The 24,773-nt window shown below is 37.9% G+C and overlaps 2 protein-coding genes across 6 annotated transcripts in view; one reads left to right on the top strand and one right to left on the bottom strand.

Annotated features, from left to right (window-relative positions):
- The window catches only part of LOC111863268 (hillarin), an 86,006-nt gene extending 75,743 nt beyond the window's left edge, over positions 1-10,263 (top strand). For all 3 annotated transcript variants that reach the window (XM_033750984.1, XM_023849431.2, XM_023849432.2), the window contains 7 exons: positions 180-262; positions 797-940; positions 1,245-1,463; positions 2,287-2,495; positions 3,199-3,329; positions 6,252-6,509; positions 7,285-10,263. In XM_033750984.1, coding sequence (XP_033606875.1) covers positions 180-262; positions 797-940; positions 1,245-1,463; positions 2,287-2,495; positions 3,199-3,329; positions 6,252-6,509; positions 7,285-7,587 — 1,347 coding nt within the window. In that variant the 3' untranslated portion in view covers positions 7,588-10,263. The remainder of the gene's footprint in view (positions 1-179; positions 263-796; positions 941-1,244; positions 1,464-2,286; positions 2,496-3,198; positions 3,330-6,251; positions 6,510-7,284) is intronic.
- A 2,170-nt stretch (positions 10,264-12,433) lies between these two features.
- Positions 12,434-24,753, bottom strand: LOC111863276 (dystrophin). Of its 3 annotated transcripts, none has more exons than XM_023849456.2 (12): positions 24,619-24,753; positions 24,122-24,169; positions 22,646-22,789; positions 22,281-22,488; positions 20,865-21,108; positions 20,232-20,343; positions 19,348-19,514; positions 17,680-17,798; positions 17,307-17,462; positions 16,514-16,634; positions 15,464-15,941; positions 12,434-12,836 (listed from the first exon to the last, which is right to left on the bottom strand). In XM_023849456.2, the coding sequence occupies exons 3-12, from the start codon at positions 22,725-22,727 to the stop codon at positions 12,730-12,732; spliced, it is 1,794 nt and encodes a 597-aa protein (XP_023705224.1). In that variant the 5' UTR covers positions 22,728-22,789; positions 24,122-24,169; positions 24,619-24,753; the 3' UTR covers positions 12,434-12,729. The 3 variants fall into 3 exon arrangements, with proteins under 3 accessions (XP_023705224.1, XP_023705223.1, XP_033606880.1); XM_023849455.2 differs by having other exon boundaries at positions 22,646-22,770; XM_033750989.1 differs by lacking the exon at positions 24,619-24,753 and adding an exon at positions 24,256-24,373 and having other exon boundaries at positions 22,646-22,770.
- Positions 24,754-24,773: the final 20 nt, after the last annotated feature.

Below are 24,773 nucleotides of genomic sequence, written 5' to 3'. Positions count from 1 at the left end.
AGCTCGTGGCAGTGGATATTAAGATGTGGTTGCATGTAGCCTGGAACACAGGTATCACTGTTTCAGAGGAACCTGCTACCTCTATCTCCATGGTTCATAAAGAGAGACACAGCAAGTTCACAGTATCACATCCCAGAAGACCTCAGTCATAATTGCTAAACGTTTCTTTATGCTTCCAGGTGGCACAAGAGGATCAGAAGACATTCACGGATTTGGTGCGGCAGCTGGTGGGACGCTGTGGTTCAGACATTGAGAAGGCCAGGTAAGCCAGCCTCCATCAGTTGGTGAGTCAGTTGGGTAAATTGCTGTTTGTCCTCGCAAGCACGGTCATACTTGGTTCTGGGTCCCATGGGACTAATGACCATATTTTTCTTGTAGTTTCTAAAGGGTTCTAACAGTAGTGTATAATACTCAGATATGCTGGGTTTTTGGACTTCGTCCATCCTCCGGTATTCTAGAACCTAGAAAACATGATGTTTCAGAAACTGGATCTGTTTCCATCCTCAGGCGAAGGGGGAGACATCTACTGAGGTTAGTTCCTTCTAAGAGACCCAACAGAGTAAGTGTCTCCTTCCGCACCTGAAGATGGAAACGAATCCAGTTCCTGAAATGTTGTGTTATCTAGTTTTTAGAATACTGGACACTGGGCAAAGTCCAAAATCCCAGTAATTCTAACCATATTTTTCTGTCTGACAAGTCTGGGGGGCTCATGCAACCATCTGGCTGGCATCGCTGAACTTTCATGAAATAAATGCCATTACTTTATTGCTGACAGACCACGTGCCCTCAATTTCAGGACCATTTTTCGATGGATCACTGTCAAAAACCTCAACACAATGCAGTTTGATGAGAATTTGCGTGGTGATACACCAATGGGACTCCTACGGGGCATCAAGCATGGAACTGAGAGCTACCATGTGCTCTTTAAGCGGCTCTGCAGGTCAGTTTATTATGAACGGCCACAATTGTGTGGGTCCAGGGTCCAGTGTCAAAATGTTACTGTTGTGAATACTGTAATGAACTTTTGAGTTTCATTTCTTCATCAGCAGCATGACTATTTTGAGCTGAAGAAGGATCCAATACATTTAATTATTTAAATCATTCCTTGCACTTTAAATTATCTCACCAACTTGTGGCCCAACTGGAACCTAAAATAATGTTCTGTAGCTAAGAGATTTGAATTACATAATGACAGAGTCCTCTGAAATTCTGTGGTTGTTTGATGATGCAGTGACATGTTGCAGTTATGCAGGCCTGCACTGTGTGGTAATCAAGGGCTACTCCAAATCTGCGGGCTACCAACCTGGAGTGCGTTTTGAGGATAACCGTTTCCGCAATTCCTGGAATGCTGTATACGTGGCTGGTGCCTGGCGCTTTGTGCAGTGCAACTGGGGAGCAAGGCACCTTGTGAATGCTAAGGAGGTCCCCAAGGCAGGCAGCAAGGGAAAGTCAGACAGTCTCAGGTAACTTGTAAATTTTGTTGTCAGTTAATGCAGGGTATCAGTTATACACTCCCTAACCCTTTATGGCATAGTGATGACTGCATGTATATCCTGCTTTGGCAATTATAAACTTTATGCTCTACCCTTACAGAGCGTTTGCTATGCTTCCAGAATATATGACACCCTTTTTACCCTGGAAAACTATGACAAAAGCCTGAGTGTGTCTTGTAGTTCAAAGAGATAGTAAAGGACAATGGAAATGACTGAAAATATATTCTGAAAGAGGGATATACTCATAGTTATTTTACCTGTCTCCCATTGCAACACATTTTGGATGAGTCCATTTCAAGAGCTGAAATATGCCCCCCCAACACAGCGTAATTTTTGCAAGTTCATTGGGATCTCAGTGCTATGCTGTCTATTGTTGATACATTATTTTGTATTTTTAATGCAGTGGGCTCAAGGCAGAAGAGGTTTTTCATAGAAATGTTACTTATGAGTGATGAATAACAGTGAAGAACACAGAAACAGAGCAGATTAAAGATATTTCAGTATTGCAATTGAAGTATGTCTTATAGTCCAGAATATGTGCAATATGTGTTTCATATGATTCTCAGAATAAGCAGCAGTTCTTTCTTTAAAGAACATTCTTCAGTTTGTGTTTATTGGTAGTAGAGATTCAATGTTTTCTGTTAGGCAAGATCTGAATTTTTAAATATTCTTCAGGTAAAATCATTTTGACAGTTAAAAATTGTTATACCATAATGTTTTACTTCTGATGGCTGACAAATCTAAACTGTTCCTCCATGAGCCTGCTACTCCATTGCTTTTGGTGTTGATACAGATACGAATATGATGATCACTACTTTCTGACGGATCCACGTGAGTTCATCTACGAGTTTTTCCCCCTGCAGTCAGAGTGGCAGCTTCTCAAGAATCCCATCACATTGCAAGATTTTGAGGAACTGCCTTTTGTGAGGTCTCTCTTCTTCCGATATGGATTGTATTTCCCCGACTCCAACACAAAGGCTGTCATGTTCACCGACTCAACTGGTGAGTACTATGTTGTATGTGGGTAATGCCACTGTCAACATAAGACTAATGAAGACTGTGGCCCTCTGGGATGTGTTACCATGTAGTCTGGTAGAAAAACTTGATGTCTCCAAGTCGGTATTCATAGCCAGCCATTGAGTCAATGCCATATAATTTGAGTTCACGCCAGTGCCACTAAATACAGTGAATTCCCTATTTTAGTTCTCTAAGGGTGTCATTGAATTTTGACAGTAAATTTAGGAAAACCTTAATTGCAAGAAAATTAATGCTGAAGTAATGACTTGAGATCACTGAAATTGAACATTAAATGAGGTTCTACTCTAAAGTACAGTAGAGGTAAACTAGTCCCTTTTCTTAATTTAGCATTACACAGTGATTATATGGGGGGAGTGGAGGTACACTTCAAAGCATTCTTAATTTCAGCATTAGATGAATGTGAGTGGTTGACCACAGCCATTTTACTGTTGTTACTCCCTGAAGAGGTCGGTCTGAATGGCTGTAGTGAAGAGAAAAATCTTTGCCCTTGCCAGGAATCAAACCCAGTTGCACATCAGTAGCCAGTAAATATACTAATTGACATATTGTCATTAAATACTCCATGAATTCAAGAAGTGGGAAAGACCTGAAGCATCAAGAGGACTGCACTTGTCAGTTGGTCAGCTCCAAGTCATGTGGAATGTAAAGTCTCTTGTTGTGTCCCCAGGAGCAGCCACAGTGCGGATAGCCATGCCAGCCCACATGCAGTCCAGCCTCATCTTCCATTACAACCTCAAGTTCTATGACAGTGATGGTGATGGGTTTGATGGAGTCAGCCTCAAGCGCTTTGTTATGCAGGTTGGTGTATGAACTGACTGTCCATATTCTGTGTGACGTTGCTAGGCCCAAGACATTGCTGCAGCTGTCTTGCACAGCTTCCAAAGTCAGTAGAATATGAATGGCATTTCCAGTATGTTTCCCTTATTTTATAGGGTAAGAATGTAGTGACACACACACACATGCGCGCGCGCGCGCGCACACACACATGGGCACACACACACACACTTCTTTTCTCCAGGAGCTTCCTTATGTATAACTAGACAACACATTCGAGAGGTCATGGGTTCAAATCTCAGCCTAGAGACTGGCTATCCTTCCTGACAGTATTTTCATGGTTTTCCTCAGTACCTCCATGCAAATGCTGGAATAGTACCTCAAATTAGACCACAACCACTTCCTTGCATATCCTTTCCCATTCGTTGTTCTTTACATGCGCCATCATGGCATGCTGTATAATGTGAGCTACTGACCACATCACTAAATCACTTTTTTTTTTCTTACATTACATTGCATTGCGTTCCATGGATCCAAAGTTAGTCAAAATGACTGTAGGATGTTGAATATGTCATATAAATACAAAACATATGTACAGTCCCAGTGGAGTTCTCACACAAGAGAAACCAAGAATACACAGTGACTACACACAAGGCTATTTAAAGATACATAAGTTATTTTCTAGACAATAGGTATTCATCAACAGAGTAGAATGAATGTGCATTTAAGTATCGTTTCAGTGCTGTTTTAAATCATGCCTTTTCATTCTTAAGACCTTTGAGATCAGAAGGCAGGTTATTAAAAATTTTGATCCCAGCATAATATCCGCTTTTCTGAAAGCATGAGAGGTTAGCAATTGGTTTATGAAGAGAGTGTTTGTGTCTTGTGTTAATACTGTTTACATCCACTTCATCTGAAAATGTTCTTCGTTTTTTTTAATGAAGTTTATTAATGAATATATATATTCACAAGGAAAATTTAAGATCTGTAGTCTCTTAAATAGGTCTCTACAGGAATTATGGGGTTTGACACCCATCATGATTCTAACAATTTTTTTTGCAATGTAAATACCTTTTTACTGTCAGATGAATTACACCAGAAAATTATTCCATACTTCATTAAAGAGTGAAAGTAAACAAAATAGATTGATTTGAGAGTGTCAATATTACTAATATGTAACATGAATCTAACTGCATAACATGCTCTACTTAGGTTTGGAATTAACTGATCAATATGTTTTTTCCAGCATAAGTGATTATCAATTTGCAAGCCAAGGAATTCTGTGTTTACTCCCTCTTCTATATATTTATCATTATATCCTATGTTTAATGGATATTGTGGTGAGTTTTTTGTTATAAATATATTACATTTGTTTTTTTTTTTAGGTTCAGGGACAGCTTGTTTGCAGAAAACCATTTACTCATTTGCAAAAGAACCTTGCTTGATAACATACAGAAATCATCTAAATTCTTACCAGAAATTATAACACTAGTGTAATCTGCAAATATTATAGGTATTGATGAGATCCTTAGTGTAGGAAGGAGGTCGTTTATATAAATTATGAAAAGCAAAGGCCCCAAAATTGACCCCTGTGGAACTCCATGTTTTATTATTCCCCAGTTTGAGTAGGTACTTTGGATTGAATTTTATGATTTTATTTCAATCTTTTGTTTTCTAGGTAGGATCTGAACCAACATAATGTTGTTCCTTGAATGCCAAAAAAATGTAATTTAGTTAATAAAATTTCATGATTTACACAGTCAAAAGCCTTTGCCAAGTCACAGAATATTGCACCAACCATAAATAACCATAAAGAAAGTAAACAAATCTAGCAAATTTAGTATATTAGTATAAACGTAGCTGACCTTTCAGAATTTCACATATTCATTAATTGCATATCCATTGAAACTGTGATTTCAGGTTTCTCATTGAATTTTTAACAGACTTTATGCTGGTAATTTAATTATTAATTAATTAGTGACAAATTTCTGTGAATAATTTTAATTAGTATAAACTATAGCTGTTTCTAAGTGGTCAGATGATCACCATCTTTGTAATGACTCACATACAACAAATGTTTCTTACCGATTTTGTGGATATGTTTGTAATCTATCTGCACTCAGACTTTCACTTGGCTAACTTGCATGTTTCTTTAGTTTTTACAGTAACCATGTTGCTGTTTTTGTTCTACGTAAAAGTAACTTAACAGTTGTATATTTCAAAAAGTATATTACCACATAGCATTTCAGGATCTTACACTGACACATGGAGATCTGGTGGTCCCAGGGTATGTTACTGGACTCTCATTCAGAGAGTTCTGGTTTCCATATCTGGACAGATCTGTATGCAAATTCTTCTGGTCACATATTCAAACTATCAACTTCCGGGATGTTAAGAATGCCAGGCCCCTACCATGGCTTGGAGCCCATGTTAAGCTATAGGCCCATCACTGACAATCACCATATCACTGATCGTAGAGAATCTAACCTGTGGGTGGCCCCTATCTCAGAAATGGGTTATGTGCCTTTGCCCAGATGGGCACAAGCCAGAGAGATCAAACATATCATAGCTCGAAGCATTAGATCCCAAGCAACCAACATCAAGTGACACTAGTTCTGTTCCCACCTCAGAAATTCTCATGGCTGACATTGGAGTGGTGATGGTAGGAAATCAGGAAGTAATGATTTGGAATTGACTATAATAGTATGATGGTCATACAGAGTTTCATAAAATGACATAAATATGATGACATCATGCCTAACAAAAGCAGAACTATTATATGGTTTGTATTTAAGGTGTGTGATTCATGTGGTGGTGAATGAGATGATTATGGTCTTATGGGATATGACATTTTTATGTTTGGTAGGCACCAGCAATTTGCAAGAAAGTGCTGCCCCCTATTCAGGTTGGAGTATTGTCCAATGAATTGGTATTTCTGTTTACCAGTCTGTGGTGGGCAACATTGTTGCATTCCGAGTGCATGCACCATGCAGTGGGGCTTTTCTACTTGACATCTTTGCTAATGCTGTGACCCCAAAGGAATATCTCACAGGAGAACCAATGAAATTCAAGAGTGTCTGCAAGTTCAAGATCGCATGTGAGGACTTGCAGACAGTAATGGTGCCCCTGCCAGACTGTGCCAGTGGTGAATGGGGGCCCACAAAGGCAACAAGACTTTTTGGGCTGGTCCCCATTACACATCAGGTGAGAATTTGCACCATAATCGCATGGTTTAATGTTCCATGAAGCTAACAGAAAATGTGGCCAGTGGTGGTTTTCTTTATGGGAAAAGAACCATGTGACCCAACATGTGTTTGTATTTTTAATAACTTTTAAACCAACTAGCTGAGTTTTCTGGTATTTAATCCCTACCATCAACAGTACCACATAAACTTCTGAGGTAAGAACATTAAACACATTATCATTGTCCCCACTATTATGCTAGTTGACCTCTTCTAAGCATTACACAATAGGATCATTCTCTTGTCCTTTCAGGGCCCACAATAAATTTGTGTGTATTGAACAGATTTGTGATCACACAAAATTTCAGGAATTTACTTCAAAGTTACATGAAGAAATATAAAGAGAATCTCAGATTCTAACTCGCAATTAAGCAGTATGGAAAGAAATGTAAAAAATGAAAAACAGCCATAATGAGGGGTCACTGGTTTATCATTACAGGTTGGAAACAGAATACTGAGAAGGAATCTGCTGCTGTTTTCTGGAGGAAACTGGAAGTGTGTGAAAAAGAGACAAAAACACCTCTTTCAGGGCCACAAAAGTTATACAGGAAGGAAATTTGAATTTCAGAATATGAATAAAAAGCCTTTCTGAGTTCCCCAGTCACTAAGAAAGGTTGAAGTATGGAAATAGGTAGAGGAGTGTTGTTAGGTGGATGAAACTGGTTTCTCCTGGGAGAGGAACTTTTCCCCTTCTTCCAAACACTGACATACTGAAGTGTCCTACTCTTGTTGTGCAGGATGCCCTAGTATTTGCTGGTCGAGAGCTTGAGCTTCAGTTCCGCATGTCCCGACCTCTGACAGACTTCATGGCAACACTGCACAAGAATGGTGTTGAAGAGAAGAGGCTTTCCAAGTTTGTGTCACATTCTGTGTCTGATGATGATGTAGTTACTTTTGTCATCAGTTTTCCTGAGGAAGGACAATATGGATTGGATATTTACACACGAGAGTTAGGTGGCAGTCAGAGTGATGGCAGTAGCGAGAAACACCTTCTCACCCATTGCTGCAAGTATCTCATCAACTCGTCCAAACGGAACTGATGATCTTATGATCAGAAACAGAAACTCTTCACACATGGCAAGGTGACCTACACCAGTTACTCCAGTCATTTTGTACATTTACATTCATGATGTATGGTTTTAACCCACTGACATATTTTGACAACTGTGATACATATTCCCATTGTGGTTAGATTAGTTATTTTTCTGACTAAGAAATTTCAAATTACAGTCAAAGCAATCTTCTTACTGGACAACAAACATATAGAGAACCCATGCAAAACTTCTATGATAATTTTGGGGCATTTGTTTTGAAATATTTAGACTTTTTTTATAGGGATATTTTGAATATCCAGTAGTGCAAACCATATGGTAATGGGTTAAACCTGATCTGGCAGGAACATAGAGACAGGGTTACATGGACACTTGATAAGGAAACATGGTATGAAATTGGGCTGCAAGAAATGGCTGATGGAGAGGAATAACAAAAGCTGAATTATGATACATCCCTCAACCTCACATAGGTATCACAGTCATAAAGAAAGCAGAGTGCTTCATCAGTGACTGGGTCTAATATAGGTTTCTTGTTGACAGTGCCATGACATGACATTTAAGATTATTCTCTTGCACTCTGTGCATTTTCTCAGTTTCTGTATAGAAACCACCATGTTCTGAAAATGGATTTTCTGCTTCAGGTGGTCAGGTTGTGATGAATTTCCTGTCCACATGAAGCTGCAAATGGGTTCCCATTTCAGAAACAGTGGTTCTCACAGAGATGGTTATGAAGACTTCTGCCTTCTAGGATATGATGCTATATAGTCTGTTGAAAGTCAATTGACTGTATGACATTATATCCCAGAAGGTAGAACTCTTATGAGAATCCAGGAGAGCAGACTTAAACATTCACCTTCTTTTGTTCATCATCAGTTTACCTAATGATGTTTCTCTTTGCCGACCAGGCTTATGATCAGGGTGGAAATGAGTTAGAAATAAGTCGCTTTGATACTCTCTGTCAGCTGGAAACATCAGTTTTCCTATTGTGTCCCATTCATACTGTGTTTCATGAAGATTATCATTTGTGACGGGTTCTTGCAATGTTTTTTTAAACAAAACATCCCATCAGAGGAGTGGCGGTTAGAGAGGAAGCAGTCTAGGTGTCAAGCATGAACAGACTGGGGAAATCCACATAGGATCTGCTAAATATAAAGCCAACAGGTTCTCTTTTCTGTGGAATATCTTGCCATTTTATTCTGGATGAACTTTAGACTGTTGCGGTCTTGAAACTCTCTGGTGGCAATGTGATTTTCCAGATCATTCCACTCCAGGATAAATATAACCATGACTTAACAGAAATAATAATGTTAAAATGTAAATTAATTATTCACAGAAAAACCTGGTAGGTTAGAAATGTAAGTTAAGATGTATTGTTTTCCTAACAGAAGCTAACACAGACACTACATTATGAAGAGAAAGAGAGATTCGAATAGAAACTCAGTCACTTTTAACAGTTTGATAACAGTGAGTCAGTGTACAAAAACAATATAACACTTAAAAAAATCATATTTTTTTATGTTTATGAATAAAAGAAGTCCATCATTCAATGGAAGGGTTGATTCAGAGCAAAGTTACTTCATTATGTAAATAAAGTGAACTCAGAATGACCTTATGTTCGGTACAGATGTTCCATTCACTTCTGAACTGTGAACAGGAAGTCCTCAGATCTAGCACTGTGGACCTGTATGATTAAAAGTTTTGCATATTTCATGACATCATGGTCATAGGCATCTTGTATGCATGTATGTAAAACAAAGAATGTCATACGGGGAGACCATGTTTATTTGCTCATTTATCATCACATTTTATCCCAAAAGTATATAATGGATTAAAGATTATGGTCTTTTTGGATTTGACACTGTGTAATACAGGTGGATAGGTACCAGCATTTCAGGGGAACATACTGCCACCTATTTCCAAGTGACCCAGAACACTTGGACACTGGGTTCCTCTGAAATGTTGCTATGTATCTACCAGACTACATGGCATTACATCCCAGATCTGATCTCAAATTCACTTTAGCAATAACCTCAGATGTCATACATAGTGGATTTGGTACTGAAGACCTACACTAGAAGTTGGCAGAATTCATGTAGGCTCATATTTGTCCATTGCAATTCATACATTATGTGAAGATATAAATGATTGTTTTGAAGTATTCCACTAAATATATACTAAAATGTAAAAATAATAGATTTCTAACAAGATATATGTCATGTACATAATGTTTGTATGATGAAATGTTTTCAAATGTAGAGAATATGTTGTAAACATGCATCCTTACTCTCATATTGCTGCTGCACTGTCACAAGTATTAATTTGTCATATAAATATGACAGTAATGTTTACAGTGACAGCCTTCCTGCAAAACCAATGTCACCTCTTTACTATTTCACATTTTATCCGTTCATAATGATTTTTGCAAGTATCAAGCATTCTTAAGGCTCCTCTTGCATATGTCTGCTGATGTCAGACATGGACTGCAACTTCATGTGCTTTAAGGATCAGAATGCTTTTGTTTGCTGGGCATATGTTATCAATCTCAAATTGAAGTATTATTGTATTGTAGCCAAGCCATAGTATTCTGGAACTTAAATTTTCGTTTTTTTACCACTGTAGTTCATCTCAAGGGCTGTATCATAATAAATCTACCCATCATGTTAATTTGGATGACTTCCTAACCTTAACTTTTTAACGCACACCATATGTCTCATGGACTCCTCAGCTGAGGTATACCACGAATTTGCGGGATATAAACCATTCTAGCTGATGTAAAACACCCCTTTGTGGTTTGGAGAAAACATTTGTTTCATCAGACTTTTTCAGTGTCATGAGATGAACAACTATTTCCCCCTATTCCAAGTCCTATTATTAGTAAGAACTTAGACCCATTCCAAAATGCTTCAAATCTTCCTTGTTCTTTCAGATCTCCATGCCTAAAAATACCCTGTGCTATCCTGGAGCCTGATGCCAACTCTCAATTCGCACCTTCCCAATCCTCTGGATGAAACCACTTGAAAGGGCTCCTAGTAAAAGGGACAGTATCTGAACACACCAAGGTAATATCTGTTATTTTCATATGTATAAATATGTTATTTAATAATCTAAATATTTATTTTTCTGTACAGTTCAAATGTATAATAATTGATCGTTTACACCAACTGAAGATAATGTCAATTGAAAGTATCCTGATATAAAATTTTCATATGTTGGGGTACCTGTAAAGGAAAGCACAAATGTAAAATGGCAGGCAGTTCGAAGGATTGAAATTGTGAAATTTGTGGATGTCAGGAGTTTGCTATTTAACTTGAATGATAGAAGCTGAACAGAGGGAGAGAAGGAGAAACATGTTACATAGGGAACTGGACTTCTGGTCCAGTGATTGAGGCTAGCTCTTTCTAATGGACCCAACAGAATAGGTGTTTTCCTTCACCTGAGGACGGAAACAGATCCAGTTTCTGAAACGTCGTGTTTTTATTAGTTATCTTAAAAACCAGGACGATGGATAAAGTCCAAAAACCCAATATATCAGTGTGTTATACACCATTGTCAGAATCCTATAGTAACTACTTGCAATGGTAATGTTTACTTATAATGAATACAGTGAATACTACTGCACTCCACACATGTGAATATTTCCTTCAGTCAGTTTCTTTTTGTTTCATCATTATTATTATATGTACTGCACAATATACAGTGGTATACTTTATTATTTTTACCACAAACTTAAGGCATTAAACTTTACATTGCCTACAGTGGTATGGTTCTTATCAACTTTGAAAGGTGATCACTCTCACAACAGAAGGAAACCATGTGGCATATAGCTGATGGATAGATGTGTCTGATAGTGGGAAATTATGAACAGCTGCAAGTGAACATAAATTTATACAGCCTTATGTAGAGCAGATGTAGACGAGCAAATGTAGACAAATGATTTGATGGAATTCCAGTGACGTTTGCAAGCTAAGTGGTAGTGATGTGTGCTGACTTCTCTCTCTCTCTGTCTAGAGAATTTAAAAAATGGTAAAGTTTACAGAATTTCATAATTTGTCAACAAATGCTAGTATTTCTTAAAAAAATAATTTGTCAAATATTTTTGCATATTTTAAAAGTTTCCAAATCTCTTTATTTTGAATAATGGAATTATTGAAGAATTTGAAAACTTTCTAAAGAAAACAAATTTTTAAATCTCAGGAAAATTGAAAACCCATGGAATTCAAAGTCTTAATTTTTTTGTAAATTCAAAATGACTTGGCCCAATTTCGTGCTCTGAGGGATACAAGTCAATACGATGTATCAATATAATCAAAATCAGCATGACCTAACCCATCCTAACACTATCAGACAAAACTGTGTCAGTACAAATACATGGATGCACAGTACTATGGTTCATTAACCTATCCTGATATTGCCCTATTTCACCAAGTGCTACCCCAATGAAGAGGGAGGTGCACAGTTTGATGTGCGGTGGTGTGCTGCTCGAAGTTCATTGCTACACTTGTGTCTCCCATCTCACAAGGTTGTGTGCCTGTCATGCTTTCATTACTTATTGTAATGTTCTGGTATGGCCCTGAGTGACATATCACTCATGCAGGGTTTCGTGAAAATTGGGCAGGTGTTTCAGGATCTGCGTTGGAGGGAGCAATGTTAAACACTGCCTGTGGGACATGTTCCAGGGGGCATAAACGAATTTAATTGGAAAAAATCTATAGACAGTATGTGCAGTTAATAGTCAATGTGTTAATAAATACTTGTTTGTAGGATGTATGTTACGAATTTCTCTCCACAAGCTGTGCATTTCTAATGCAGATGTTGGTAAATATTTCAGCTAGTATTGTGATTCTCAAATTCCTCTATTTTATTACAAATTACATCCTACATAAAAATATAACAGTTTTCTGTATCACACAACATATAACTCAAGATAATACTATGCAAGTGAGAACTGACGTTCTCATGGTAGTGGCCATGAAGATTGCTGCTGTGGTCTGGGATGTGATGCCAAGTAAGCTGCCAGTTCTAGAGGAACTCGCTGCCTCCATTTCGTTAAATGATGGTATCACTGTACCAAACTAGATGCAATCATGTGCCAGAAGACAGTAATGTCAATACTGTGCATGTTCAGCAGATTCAAGATGTCTTCTGACTTTCAACACTCCTGATTAGACCTGTGATCAAGTCCTCCACCTCCTGTGCACCTTGCTGAAGCTGAGTGTTGTCTCTGCTGCTGAAGGATTCTGCAGACAAACAGGAATGTAACTTCAGCCATATTTAACATCTCATAAAAACAGCGCTTGAGAGGGGGGGAGAGGAAAATTTGTGTAAAGGAGTCTGGTCCTGTATTTTTGCACATACTTGATTAACACTTCACCACCAGCAGGCATTTAAATTCCTACTCAACTCCTATGCCAGAGGATATTTAAATCGGAGAGTGCAACATTTCACTTGAAGTGTAATAAATTGGGAAAAACTGGAGTTTTCTTTCTTCTAATTTTCACACTACATTCAGAAATGTATACAGAATCGGTGTATTGATCAACACTGTTTTAAAATTATTTTTTGGCACAATTAGCCTATAAACATTATGAATGAAAGTATCATATTACCTTAGAAGTTCAGCTGAGTGTGTTAATTGTGAAAACATTCCACACAGGGTCCCACGTAACACGCATCACACCAGTACACAGATTTGACACACAACACGCCGTTTCTATGCTTTTGATTTCTTAGTAGTTGGTGGAATCTTGCTTATAAAATTTCTTTCTCTTAGACAGAGTACTGTCTGTCTGACGAATGTTGACCCAGCACTTTGTGTTCTACAGCATTAGCATATTTCACAGAGAGTCTCTCAATTAACTGAATTCTGATTGACAATTTATCTATTCTTTTCCTTGTGTTATTCCTACATATTATCATCGCATTCAGAAATTTTCTTTTTGTCCCTTAGTTTTACATATTCTCCCAATGGATGTTTGTGCTATTCTCGATTCTGTCATTTACCACAGAATCGAGAAAAGCACAAACATCCATTTTCAGTGTCTAATTCCAAATCTGATAAAACTTTGTTCTGATTCAGTTTGAAGTAAATATATTCTCCACTGATCATGACACAACACAGCTGGCCACTTCATTCCTTGCAGCTGGCCTTGGCTAACCAGACTGCATGATGCATATTTATATAACAAAGGGGAATTAAAGTAGTTATCATTCATACAGTGGACTGTTTATCATTTGCTATGTAGCAGTTATAACACACTTCTTAGAGTCAACATCACATCTCAAAGTCATAGATTCTCCACGTGTCTTCTCGTAGTTACAAATACCAATATTGAAGCAGCACAGTTCAGAATATGCCTCAAGAGAATCGACTTTTCATTCGGTCAGCATAGAGGATAGCACACAGTATCAATCTAACATATTTAGTTAATAAGAATTCCCCTAAGCAGAGGTAGGTTTGTATGGTAACAAGCGCACAAAGTGTTGAAATAGATTTTTTTTTCAAAGAATTCAAATGTATTACAACTCCCGCAGGAAGTTCAAAGTGGGACAACGAATGTACGAAATTGCCTCTTTAATTTCATACCAAAAGAATTACTTTACATGAAAAAAACAGTTCCAAATATGAGCTGAAACTTAGAGCTGCAATACGTGTTCAGGGCACGGGGCCGGGCACTGAAGGGTTAAATTCCAGGTTTCGAATATCAGCTAGGTATCAGTTGCAAATAGTGGCTAGTGACTGCTGAGCTGATGGTATCAACAGGTCAGGGCTTGGTACTAGTTCAAGATCAGTCACCTTCGTAATCTGACTGCTTTACCCCTGGTATATCCATTTAGTTATGAGGCTGAGTCAGCCTCACAGTCAGTCTGGATATTAGGGTGCCAATGGAAAATATTCTTGTCCCTTCTAGGGACTGAACCACAGTCATTTTGATATCCTGGCTCAAAAAATTTGTCAAGAAAATTAAAATTGATTCATCTGTACTAGCCAAAATGGACAATCCCTTGACCAGAAACACCAAATTATGATCTCAACAATACTTGCTAATTTTATTTACAAATTTCATTCAATCTAATAAAATCCAAACCCAAAATGAGTCCCCAGACCAAACTGATCTATCAGAGACCAACAATGTTTCACATAGTACACACCTCACTGGTAATTCAGACAAAGTGTGTGGAAATGGAAGTACATATTGTACATTAAGTACATGACATGACCAGATTTCTTCTGTAAGCATCTCTTAGCCCCTTTCCTAATATTATATAGTTCTTTAATCCAATGGCTAACATCCTAAAATTTTGACAAAGCATAGGCACCTGCAAACTGCAATTTTTGAGTGCCTAACATTAACCCTTTTCCATCCTTTTTATTTTGAACCTCACTTCTACCAGCTACAGTTTAATCTGCCAAAATATAAAAAAAGGACTCTCTGGTATGGGAAGGTATGAAACCCTTGCCATCTGTGTGTGTCAAAGAGTGTGAAGAGCAAAGATATAACACTTAGCACTTGATTGTAATGTGACAATAAACTCTTAATGTTGGTGCCAGAGGCTTCTGACAGAGGATAGAAAAGGGTTAACAGTGTCAACATATAGCATACTTTGGGCCCAGTTGAATCCAAGTTAAATCACGATATGTTCCTAAGGCCCATTAGACACTGTCTTTCAATAGTCACAAAAGTGGTTGTTTTCTAAATTGTATGTGTTCATTATGCATTCCCATGGAAACTACATATGTCCCATTCCAGCCTCAGTATTACATGAAGAAGCTATTTATTATTCACATCCTGAAGACAGACCACGGTTTTGAATCTATGAGTTAACAAAGAAGGCAGGCTTTATGAGTGTTTGTATCCTACGGTACCTTCTAGTAAGAAATTTGAAGCCAGGATTTCCTGCAGTTTCTGAAGTGTTGCATCCAGATCTCCATGCAGCTCCTTCAGCTTTTGTTTTGGGTCACTGTGGCAGCATTCTGGCACCCAGGTAGAAAATGTACTTGGGTCTTTATCTTCTGCTCTGTCAAGAGTTCTCCCAGCCACCCATGTACTGAGGTCTCTTACTGACACATCTGACACTGAGGGTAGCACTGTAGAGATGACATTGTTGACTTCTACAGTTGTCTCATCACTATCACTCTCATTGGTCTGCCTGTCATTTTTCATCTGCCATGTGAGGAGCTGCAACTCCCTCATTCCAGCCAATTGTTTGTTGTCTTCTGTCTCTTTGGTGATTGGACTGATGTCTTCAAAGCATGAGGTTTCTCTGTATTGCTGTGTGGCTGACAGGAGAGGTGTGCTCTGCAGATGTTCCAGCTGATAGGGGGATCTCTCCAGTAAATAGTACTGAAATTGTAGATGAACCATTTAGCATAACAAGATCTGTGTGTTAGTGTGCTCCAGTTTGAATTAGCAGATTATCATAGAAGTTCATATAAAGATAATTCCATCATACTGCCATACTCTTGAAGTAGCAGTTAATCTAAAAATAATGGACTGGCATTATGTGAGCCTTCTTTTGGAGGTACTTTCTTAATGTTTGGCGCTAGACAGAGGAGGTGAGCAGTATCATGCTCAAGCTGCTTTGCCTCCAAGGGAACAGTTCCCACTTGGTAAGAGACTGGGTGGACTCCAGTGTTTGTTTGGATATAGTGGCGAAGAGAAAAATCTTCAGTCATCCAGCCTGTAGTCTAGTCACTACACTGACAGAGCTATCCAGTTCCTACTGATGCATGTTCCTAAGATGTAGATTTTTTAAGATGGGCAATTTTTGTTAATTTCAGTTTGGAAATAAAATATGAAATATGGCAATAAAATATAATTTGCGATCTAATGATGCTGATACTATAGGCAAGTGAATTGTGTTGTGGTTCATATAAATCAGAGGCTTCAAAGAATTTAGTAATGTATGAGGTGACCTTGAGTAGTTTGAGCCGCTGCACTTGGGTTCCCACATGGATGTAATGATATCGAAGACGCTCACACATATCACTTGTGTCCTCCTTCCCACTCAGCTGCTCAACAGTCTGCTGGACACGCCTGCAACACAAATTACACCCTCATAAAGCAAAATGTAAGTTACAATTTAGTTAAGTAAACATTTGTTACCAACCTGTAAGAAGTAACAGACTTGCTAATTATTGTCCACTTCCTACAAAACACCTGAAAAACCAAAGACATTTTTAAATCCATGTACTCTGCCCCACAGTCTACACAAAGTAGTATATCACTTAACCTTTACCATCACGGCCACGCCATAGCTCAAGCGGTTAGTNCCCACCCCACTAGCAATAAAAAAAACCTTTACTATCCAGGAACAGGGAATATTAAATCTCCTGGCATTCTGGGGCATCAGTGATAATCGTACTCCTATTGACAAAACGCCATGTTTGGTTAGCTGGACCATGCTAATATTATTAGGGTAATGAAATCAAGGATCTCTCACACAGTAACACTAGGAGCCATAATATTGCAGTATATGTAACCACAGCCCACTGCCAAGAACTGATCACTACATTTTGATCCAATTTGCTTTTCATTGTTTTCCCTTGATCAACACACCCAACCAGTGGTGTGACCAATAGCTGTACTGTGTTCTAGATATCATGGAAATGTTTCTGTTATAGTTACATCAGGACAAATTTAATTCTGAAGTTGCATATCTAAGAACTGCTTCTTGTCTTTGAAAAATGGCAAAATGTAACCATGCACCTGTTTTCTTCTTCCAGTTGGCTGATGATATTCTGTAACTCCTTCTGTGGCTGAATGTCCTTGGTGCTATGAATGATTGTTGGGGTGGAGACGTCAGACTCACCCTCCCCACTGTGCATGCAGCTTGGGGTAAGCAACACATCATCTCCACTGTGACTGGAATTAGACAGGATAAAAGTGAAAGCTATCCACAACATTTCATTATAAAATTGTTACTTTTCCAAAGCCTTCTTGTCCCAGGAACATATTCAGTACAAGCAGACATACCTGTTCTTCCCTTGTGATGTGACTACTTTCCTTGTCAATATCACAGTACATAGTAGCTAAAGCTTCATTGCATGATAGTTGTAACAAACTGCTGGATATAACCCACCTGCTTTCAAAAACCACATCATAAGGCTGCACTGAGATGTACTGCAGTTTTGACGAATTTCCACACAACTTGTTCTTGAGTATTTTAAGAAAAGCAAATGTCGTCTCTCTGGATGATGTCTGTAAACACACAGACAAAATGACCAGTCTTCTGTCTTTGATTTCATGCCAAAGTTCAAACTTGTTCTTTTAATGCTACAGACATGTTTAGGGCAGCGTTTGAACAATTTCAACCCTTTTTGTCCTATTTTTGAAGGCTTCTGACATCATAATTTTCCTGCACAGGTTCCCTATTGGAAGCTTTCTGCCACCTATGAATTTACCACCATGTTATGATCATGTACCAAGTGTTGTGATCTTTGCACTTTACATTCTTTGAGAGACCCTCTACTAGTCTGATTACAGAAATATTAGGTGACAGCAGTTTCATATTTCCCCATACCAAAGGGTTTGTTTTTTTAAATTTTCATGCAAAAGTTGTGGTATGTTGGAGTAATAAATAAAAGAAATATGAAAGGGTTAACATGCAGAGAGAGCGGTCAGTTTTCATGAAGTTGAAGTTCTTTGACTGTTTCAGCTAGATTTCATTTGTATATATTAAAAACTTATCCAGTGCTGAAAATAACCTGCCAGCTAACAGTGGGATTTAATTGTCAATGAAATATCTATGAATTTTGCAGTCCTGGTACTCTGGGTTAGCTATTTCAGAATATTTACTTAACCATGGAGCTGAGCCCTTCTTGAGGAGCCGCCAATTCTTCAGCTACTCAAAAATTTCCCAGCATTTTATGGAACCTGAAGGTTCATTACCATGTTCACAAGAGCAATCCATTGGTCCATATCCTGAGCCAGATCAAATCCAATCCATACCATCCCATCCAATCTTTTAGATACTTCTAACATTCCACATATTGAATCTCATGTCCATTTTCTTTAGCCTTGGTCGTTTATCCAGAGGATCCATCCAGGTCTGAGGCCTTCTGAACGTTTTTGTAACAAGTTCATGGTGAGGATTTGTTAGCCCCATGCCCAACCCCCTAGCTGGAGGACCACCCATTGTAGGTTGTATGCAACTACTTATTCAATATATTCACAGCTTCCCTCCATGCCTGGAGGGTGTCTCCATCCGCAACCTGAGTATGTGCCATGCCGTGGTGACAAGGGACCCACCTAACATGGAACTATTTTAGAATAGAATGGATTAAAGGGGAAAGCATTAAACATCCACTACAACCATCTTCAATCTGCTGTGTTTCCTCTTTCAGAGATTTTGTTCTCCAGGAATCCTGCACTTTGAATGAAGCTCAGTATATTACTTCATGACAGTTGCTTGTTTTCATGAAGTGGGTTCACATGGGATGAAATTTTGATTCATATAGAATTTCACAGTCACATAGTATGAGGGGTATCCGGAAAGTAAAAATGCAATTGCAGTCCATATGTGGACTGCCGACCATTCCTTATGTTCTCTATTCATACGCTCCCTGATGGCATTCTCAGCGACTTTCCCAGAGCCACAGGCTAGCTCATGTGCTATAAATGGATGTTCAGATCCTGTATTGCCAGATGATGGACAATTTCCTTCAATTCTCATATCAATTGACTGCTTTAAAAATACAGAAATCCAGGATGTGCTGGAATCACTGCTTCAAACATGTGGCAGACTTGCCTCGTAACAATGCTCCTGCATTGGGTGCCTCAGCTTGTGCCTCTTGCTAACCTTGCCCATGAAGAAACAAGTCTGACACAGGTTGTAGCAGAGACAGTCCAGACACTGGTACCGCAGCCCCATGACAGGGTACACCTTACAAGCACTGCACTTCACACTGTGACTCACTGCAACAAGGCTACAATGTGTTACATCCCAACAACAAGATGTGTCCTGTAGGTACTTCAATGTATGAGAGATAGAGGAACTTATATAAACAGCTTTCTTCTGATACTTTTGTTAGCTGATAAGCAAGATAAGTAGCATGGACAGGAGAAATAGTGTACAGAGTTTTGGTGAGGAAACTGTAAGGATGATGCCATATGGAAATCCAAGACAAGCAGTGATCAATAATCGGGATTGGTGGAACGGAAGAAATGCATAATGGGAATATTCTTCACTTTGAATTAGCTGGATGACTAACTTCAGATCAATTGGAACAGAACATGTAACATATGTAAAGTCGAAATGCACACAAAATTTTGGCCCTAAAATTTGCAGAAATAAATCATTTACGATTCCAACCTACAATGTAAGAAAATGGTGAAAAGGATCTCACAGAAATATGTTGTGGCTATGAAGATGATTGGAATGGTTCAGGATGTGGTTGAGAGTGGACTTGTGTGGTAACTTGTGATGGACCTTTGGATTTAAAAATGACAAGAAATTTCATAACCAGATGAATACTTTTCAGCAACACTGTATACCATGGAGTTAATTATTATGGAAATTCTCCCATTCATTGTCTGTTGATGGATGGTCAACATGTTCTTATAATATTGTCAGTGGTTGTTGATTTTGAACTTCTTTTCAAATGAACATAATGCACTTCAACATAAACTTACCTGTTTCTGCCACCTGCATACGATACATTGTTGAGAGCCATACTAGCAGCTGGGGTTCACTGAGCAGCCAACCGATGAACATGTTCTCTGTTATACCTAATGTTCCCTGTGACTAACAGAACATGTGCGTGATAGAAGATGAAATGTGCACAACATGTAACACAGAAATATATAAAAAAAAATCTTAGCTGAAGAATCTGAAAGAAGAGATCAGTTGGGATACCTAGGCATAGATGGGAGGACAGTATTAAAATAGATCTTAAAGAAATAGGATATGAAGCTGTCTGGGTTCAACTAATTCTGGGTAGGGTCCCATGGTGGGCTTCTGTAAACACAGTAAAGAATCTGTGATGTTATGAGAAAAAGTCTTATGTTAATAAATATGACTTCAAGGGAAGAAGAAAAACTTCCAACTTTTAGTATTGCATTCAACTCAGTATGTCATTATGCACTGAATGAAAGTTATTGTGCTGTAGTGACACATCTCAATTTAAACATGATCTTTTTATACTAAGGATTTCTTTGTGAGACTCTTCTCTCATTAAGACTAATTTTTTCATTTGCCCCTCTTTTCTGCAAAGCATAGAAATGCATTGTGAATCATTTCATTCAGAACAGACACTGGCGACCTACCTGCTGGAAACAGCTCTCCACTGCTGAAGTGATGAACTTGGAGCCAAATGCAGTGGACTCATTGAGATACTCGGTGATACATGTGAGGTTCTTGAGCAGGGTCTCAAACTTGTTGCTGGAGATGCAGTTGTTGTGGTCTGCCAGTTGACTGAACAGGTACTGGTACTTCTTTTGTAGGTCAGCTGAGCTCAAAACAGTCAGTGCTACCTTCACTGGGAGCACCTTTAGTGAGCCACTGTGCTTTCTGTAATTGCATGCTTTTTAAATATGGGACAGAATGTACCATGAGCAAAGAGGTAAGAAATAGATATTGTATGTGTCTTGGGGTATGTAATCTCAATGCCACTTCTTGTGTTAGGGGCTTTGCCATGCTATTTCATAAAAACAGGACAGCACTTAACAAGAGACAAGTGCACAACATAAACAGGAAATACTGAGAAACATACATGGTCAATAACTTTACCATATATATTAATCTTTCAGTGACGGTTGTTAATGAGACAAAAAATTTTATTCTGAATTGATTAAATGTGTGTTGAGAGGTCATTCCTATAAAATGGTTTTGGGTTACTGTAGAGGAGGAAAATATCTCTTGCCCCTGCTGGGAACTGAGCTATCCCAGCTCTCTCTGACAAAGTGCAATGTTAGACGTTATATAATTCATATCATAATAGCAATAACAAATGTAAGGGTGGGACCCCAAGCCCAACAGTACTATTCTCATCTTTTGAACTGAGAATGTACCAAAAAATTAAGAAAGAAAAATCCTGAAATTTTCCACTGCTTAAAAAATGTCTGATTAAACATGAGGGCCACAAGAACTGATATTTTCTGATATCTAAAAGAGCTGCATGTTTGATATGCCTATATGATTTGCAGCCTTAAATATAAAAAGCTATCACTTGCTATTTTGTCATTATGTATGTAGCAGTATGAATATTAATTGATAGTACTTACAAATAAGAATAGAAGANAAAGGAAGGAAGGAAGGAAGTTAAAGAGTAGCGACCCACCGGTGTGGCTAGAGGTTACACAGAGGGGGACGGTAAGAAGCCTGTACTGTAGTGTCCTTTACTGCAAATCATTCACAGCATACTGCTTCATGTATATTGTTATTCTACCAAGCTTGTTATCTAATAGAAATGTAGCTGTCCCAGAACTTATTGAGTTACTAAGTTCAGGTATTTTGGATATTTGTTTTTACAGAAAAAATATTGCATTTTCAAAGGAACTGTTCATTCAATATGGCTACGCTCCAAATTTGATAATAAATTAATTTCAACAGGCATCATACTAATGATTATGATATCTCAGCAATAACAGACGTGTGAATTTTGAATTTTATAGACATCTGAATGTCTGTATCGAAGATACAAAAGAGCTTCTCTCCTTCATGATTGCTAACACTAGTTTTACCCATCATAAACACTGAACAGCAAGTTCAGCATGAGTTCTGTAGTCAGATCCACGTCTATGCGGGACAGATTTTCTTTCTGAGCAGCAAAAAAGATGTCAAAAATTACAGCTTCCAGTTCACTGTACTCAAGGATAACTCCATTTTCTGTGACTTGCAAGTGATGCCTGTCAAATACTCCTGCAATCAGCCCAAGTCGTAGGGTGTCCACTGAAATGAAAGATCAAAGCAGTGAACATGTGTAATATCTCCATCAGGAAAGAGCAATGATTCATTAACAATACATATGATATAATGTTTTGCCGGTGATAATTATTAGTTTCATCTCATCAGCTCGCCTGGACAATTAAAATTTTTAGAAACTTACTGTGAAGGGCTCTCTGCAAGACTCGTAACTTGGCAGCTGTTCGATAAGCAGCGTATTTAATGATGTTGCACTCACTCATCATCTTCAAAATAGTCTTGAAGTTTGGGTGATCATACTGGAATTTCCTGTATAAATGTCAGTTTCCTATTGTAACAAAGGATGTAGGAACACAATTGGAAAGATATGTGAAATTTCACTGAAATTGTTCTACTGAGAATAGTAATTGATAATTGGCCTATTCAACATAGTACCCATAATATCATGTACAGCCACTGTTTTAACAGCTACCAACAATTGCTATAGCAACTTTTTATATGACTGTGTAACTGGTCCCTTACCCTCAGGAATGCTGAAAGGAAGAATCATATCTAAGAGAAATGAAATACGAAGGGAATGGGAAATTATATATTAAGGATGTAGATTACCATCTTCTGGGATGTGATTCCATGTAGTTGGGTAGAAGTCCAGATGTTTCGGAGGAATGTGTTGCCTCCATTTTCAGGATAAAAGAGTAAACCAAACAAGCAACAAGCAAGAAGCAGATGACATAATGAGGAATTTTATGACTAGTAAAAGACATGAAATGTTCATAGTGACTAAAACTGATAAAATCTTCTCAAGAAATAACTCATGTCAGTTTGGATCAGAAGTCACTAGCTTTGGATCTCACCTCTCAAACATTAGACCCATGCCCCAAATGTATGCTGCTGATCACCTAAGAAGATTTTACTCATTCATTCATTTATTTATAGTTCAAAAAAATCCATAGAGGCATCTGCCTCAGATATAGAACAAGTCAATAATACAATATAACATATAAATATACATACATAATCAGATAGTCATCATCGTCAAAATTTAAATACTCAATACAACAAAACTACTGTACAGCAATACATTCCATATATCAAAATAACATTTAAAATTACATACATGATCAAAAGACCACCAAGATCCTTAATATAGTAATATAAAATCTATTTTCTTAATATATAATACACCTGTATCACAACAGTACTAGCACCCTTTTCCTGAGTATTCATTCCACAGTCCATTGCTTTCTAGCAATAGGCAACAGTGTTAATTTAAATATACATTTTAACTCTGTGATTCATACTCTTCTCTGAGTATTATTGTGATAGTTGAAGTCACAATGGGCTGGACATGTAGACTGAGAAACAAGAAACACACAGACAGTTTTTGTGGGAAAATTCCTTAAATAGTGGCAAATTTGAACGCAGACAAAGATGGAGAGAGAACATTAGAATTGTTTCAGTAGTCTGGAGTGAGTCAGCATAGCATGAGATTGACTTCTTGTTGACATTTTTGAACATTTGGATTCTAATAACACCAGAATCTTAGTTACCAGCTTGCTGAGATAATGAAAAGCCAAGTACAACAAAAAGCAATAGGAATCTTCAGTTGTTAAAGCTCATATTACAAACCATGAAGGAACATTATTGATGCCAGACTTACTTGAACTTGGTGGATTTTTCCATCTTCATTTGTGGGAATCACATTTATCTGAAAACATTACACACAAGAGATCAGCTGTTTAAAGTAGTGTTGTATAGTAACAGCAGAGAATTTTTGTCTTCGTAGAGAGGTACGGCTTTGGATAGTTTAGGTACCACTTGGTTTAGCATTCTGAACTTCCATCAGGCATGAAGAACTATTAACTATAACTATTAAGTTATAATAGGGAATTTTGAATGGATAATATATTTGAAATGACTCTTTCGTAACACAGCTTACGGAAACACTTTTAAAAAGTATGTAGATGAGGGAGTGGTTCGTTGTAATCCACAAACAAGGGCTGTACGTTCATTTTGCTTGAGTACCCCTTTTTAGTTGTTCAGAACTTACAAAGAGTATTGATACATGTACTATGTCTGCTATATCTCAAAATATACGCTAGCTGCATGCTTTCACTTATGGTTTCAACATTTTGATTTTAACACTCATAATATTACCTTTAAACGCCAATGCACATCAGCACTAAGCGTTGGCGCCTGAAACTTTTAAATCACAGAATACTTTCCGATTTAGTAGTGATGTAGTGATCGTGGACTATATATTCTGAGTAACGGTCGAGAGGGGTAAACCATGCTTTCCGCTCTGATCCATG

Source organism: Cryptotermes secundus, unplaced genomic scaffold (assembly GCF_002891405.2).
Source record: "Cryptotermes secundus unplaced genomic scaffold, Csec_1.0 scaffold929, whole genome shotgun sequence".
Taxonomy (NCBI): domain Eukaryota; kingdom Metazoa; phylum Arthropoda; class Insecta; order Blattodea; family Kalotermitidae; genus Cryptotermes; species Cryptotermes secundus.
Note: the sequence above shows the minus strand (reverse complement) of the source record. Positions and strands in the feature narration are given on the sequence as shown.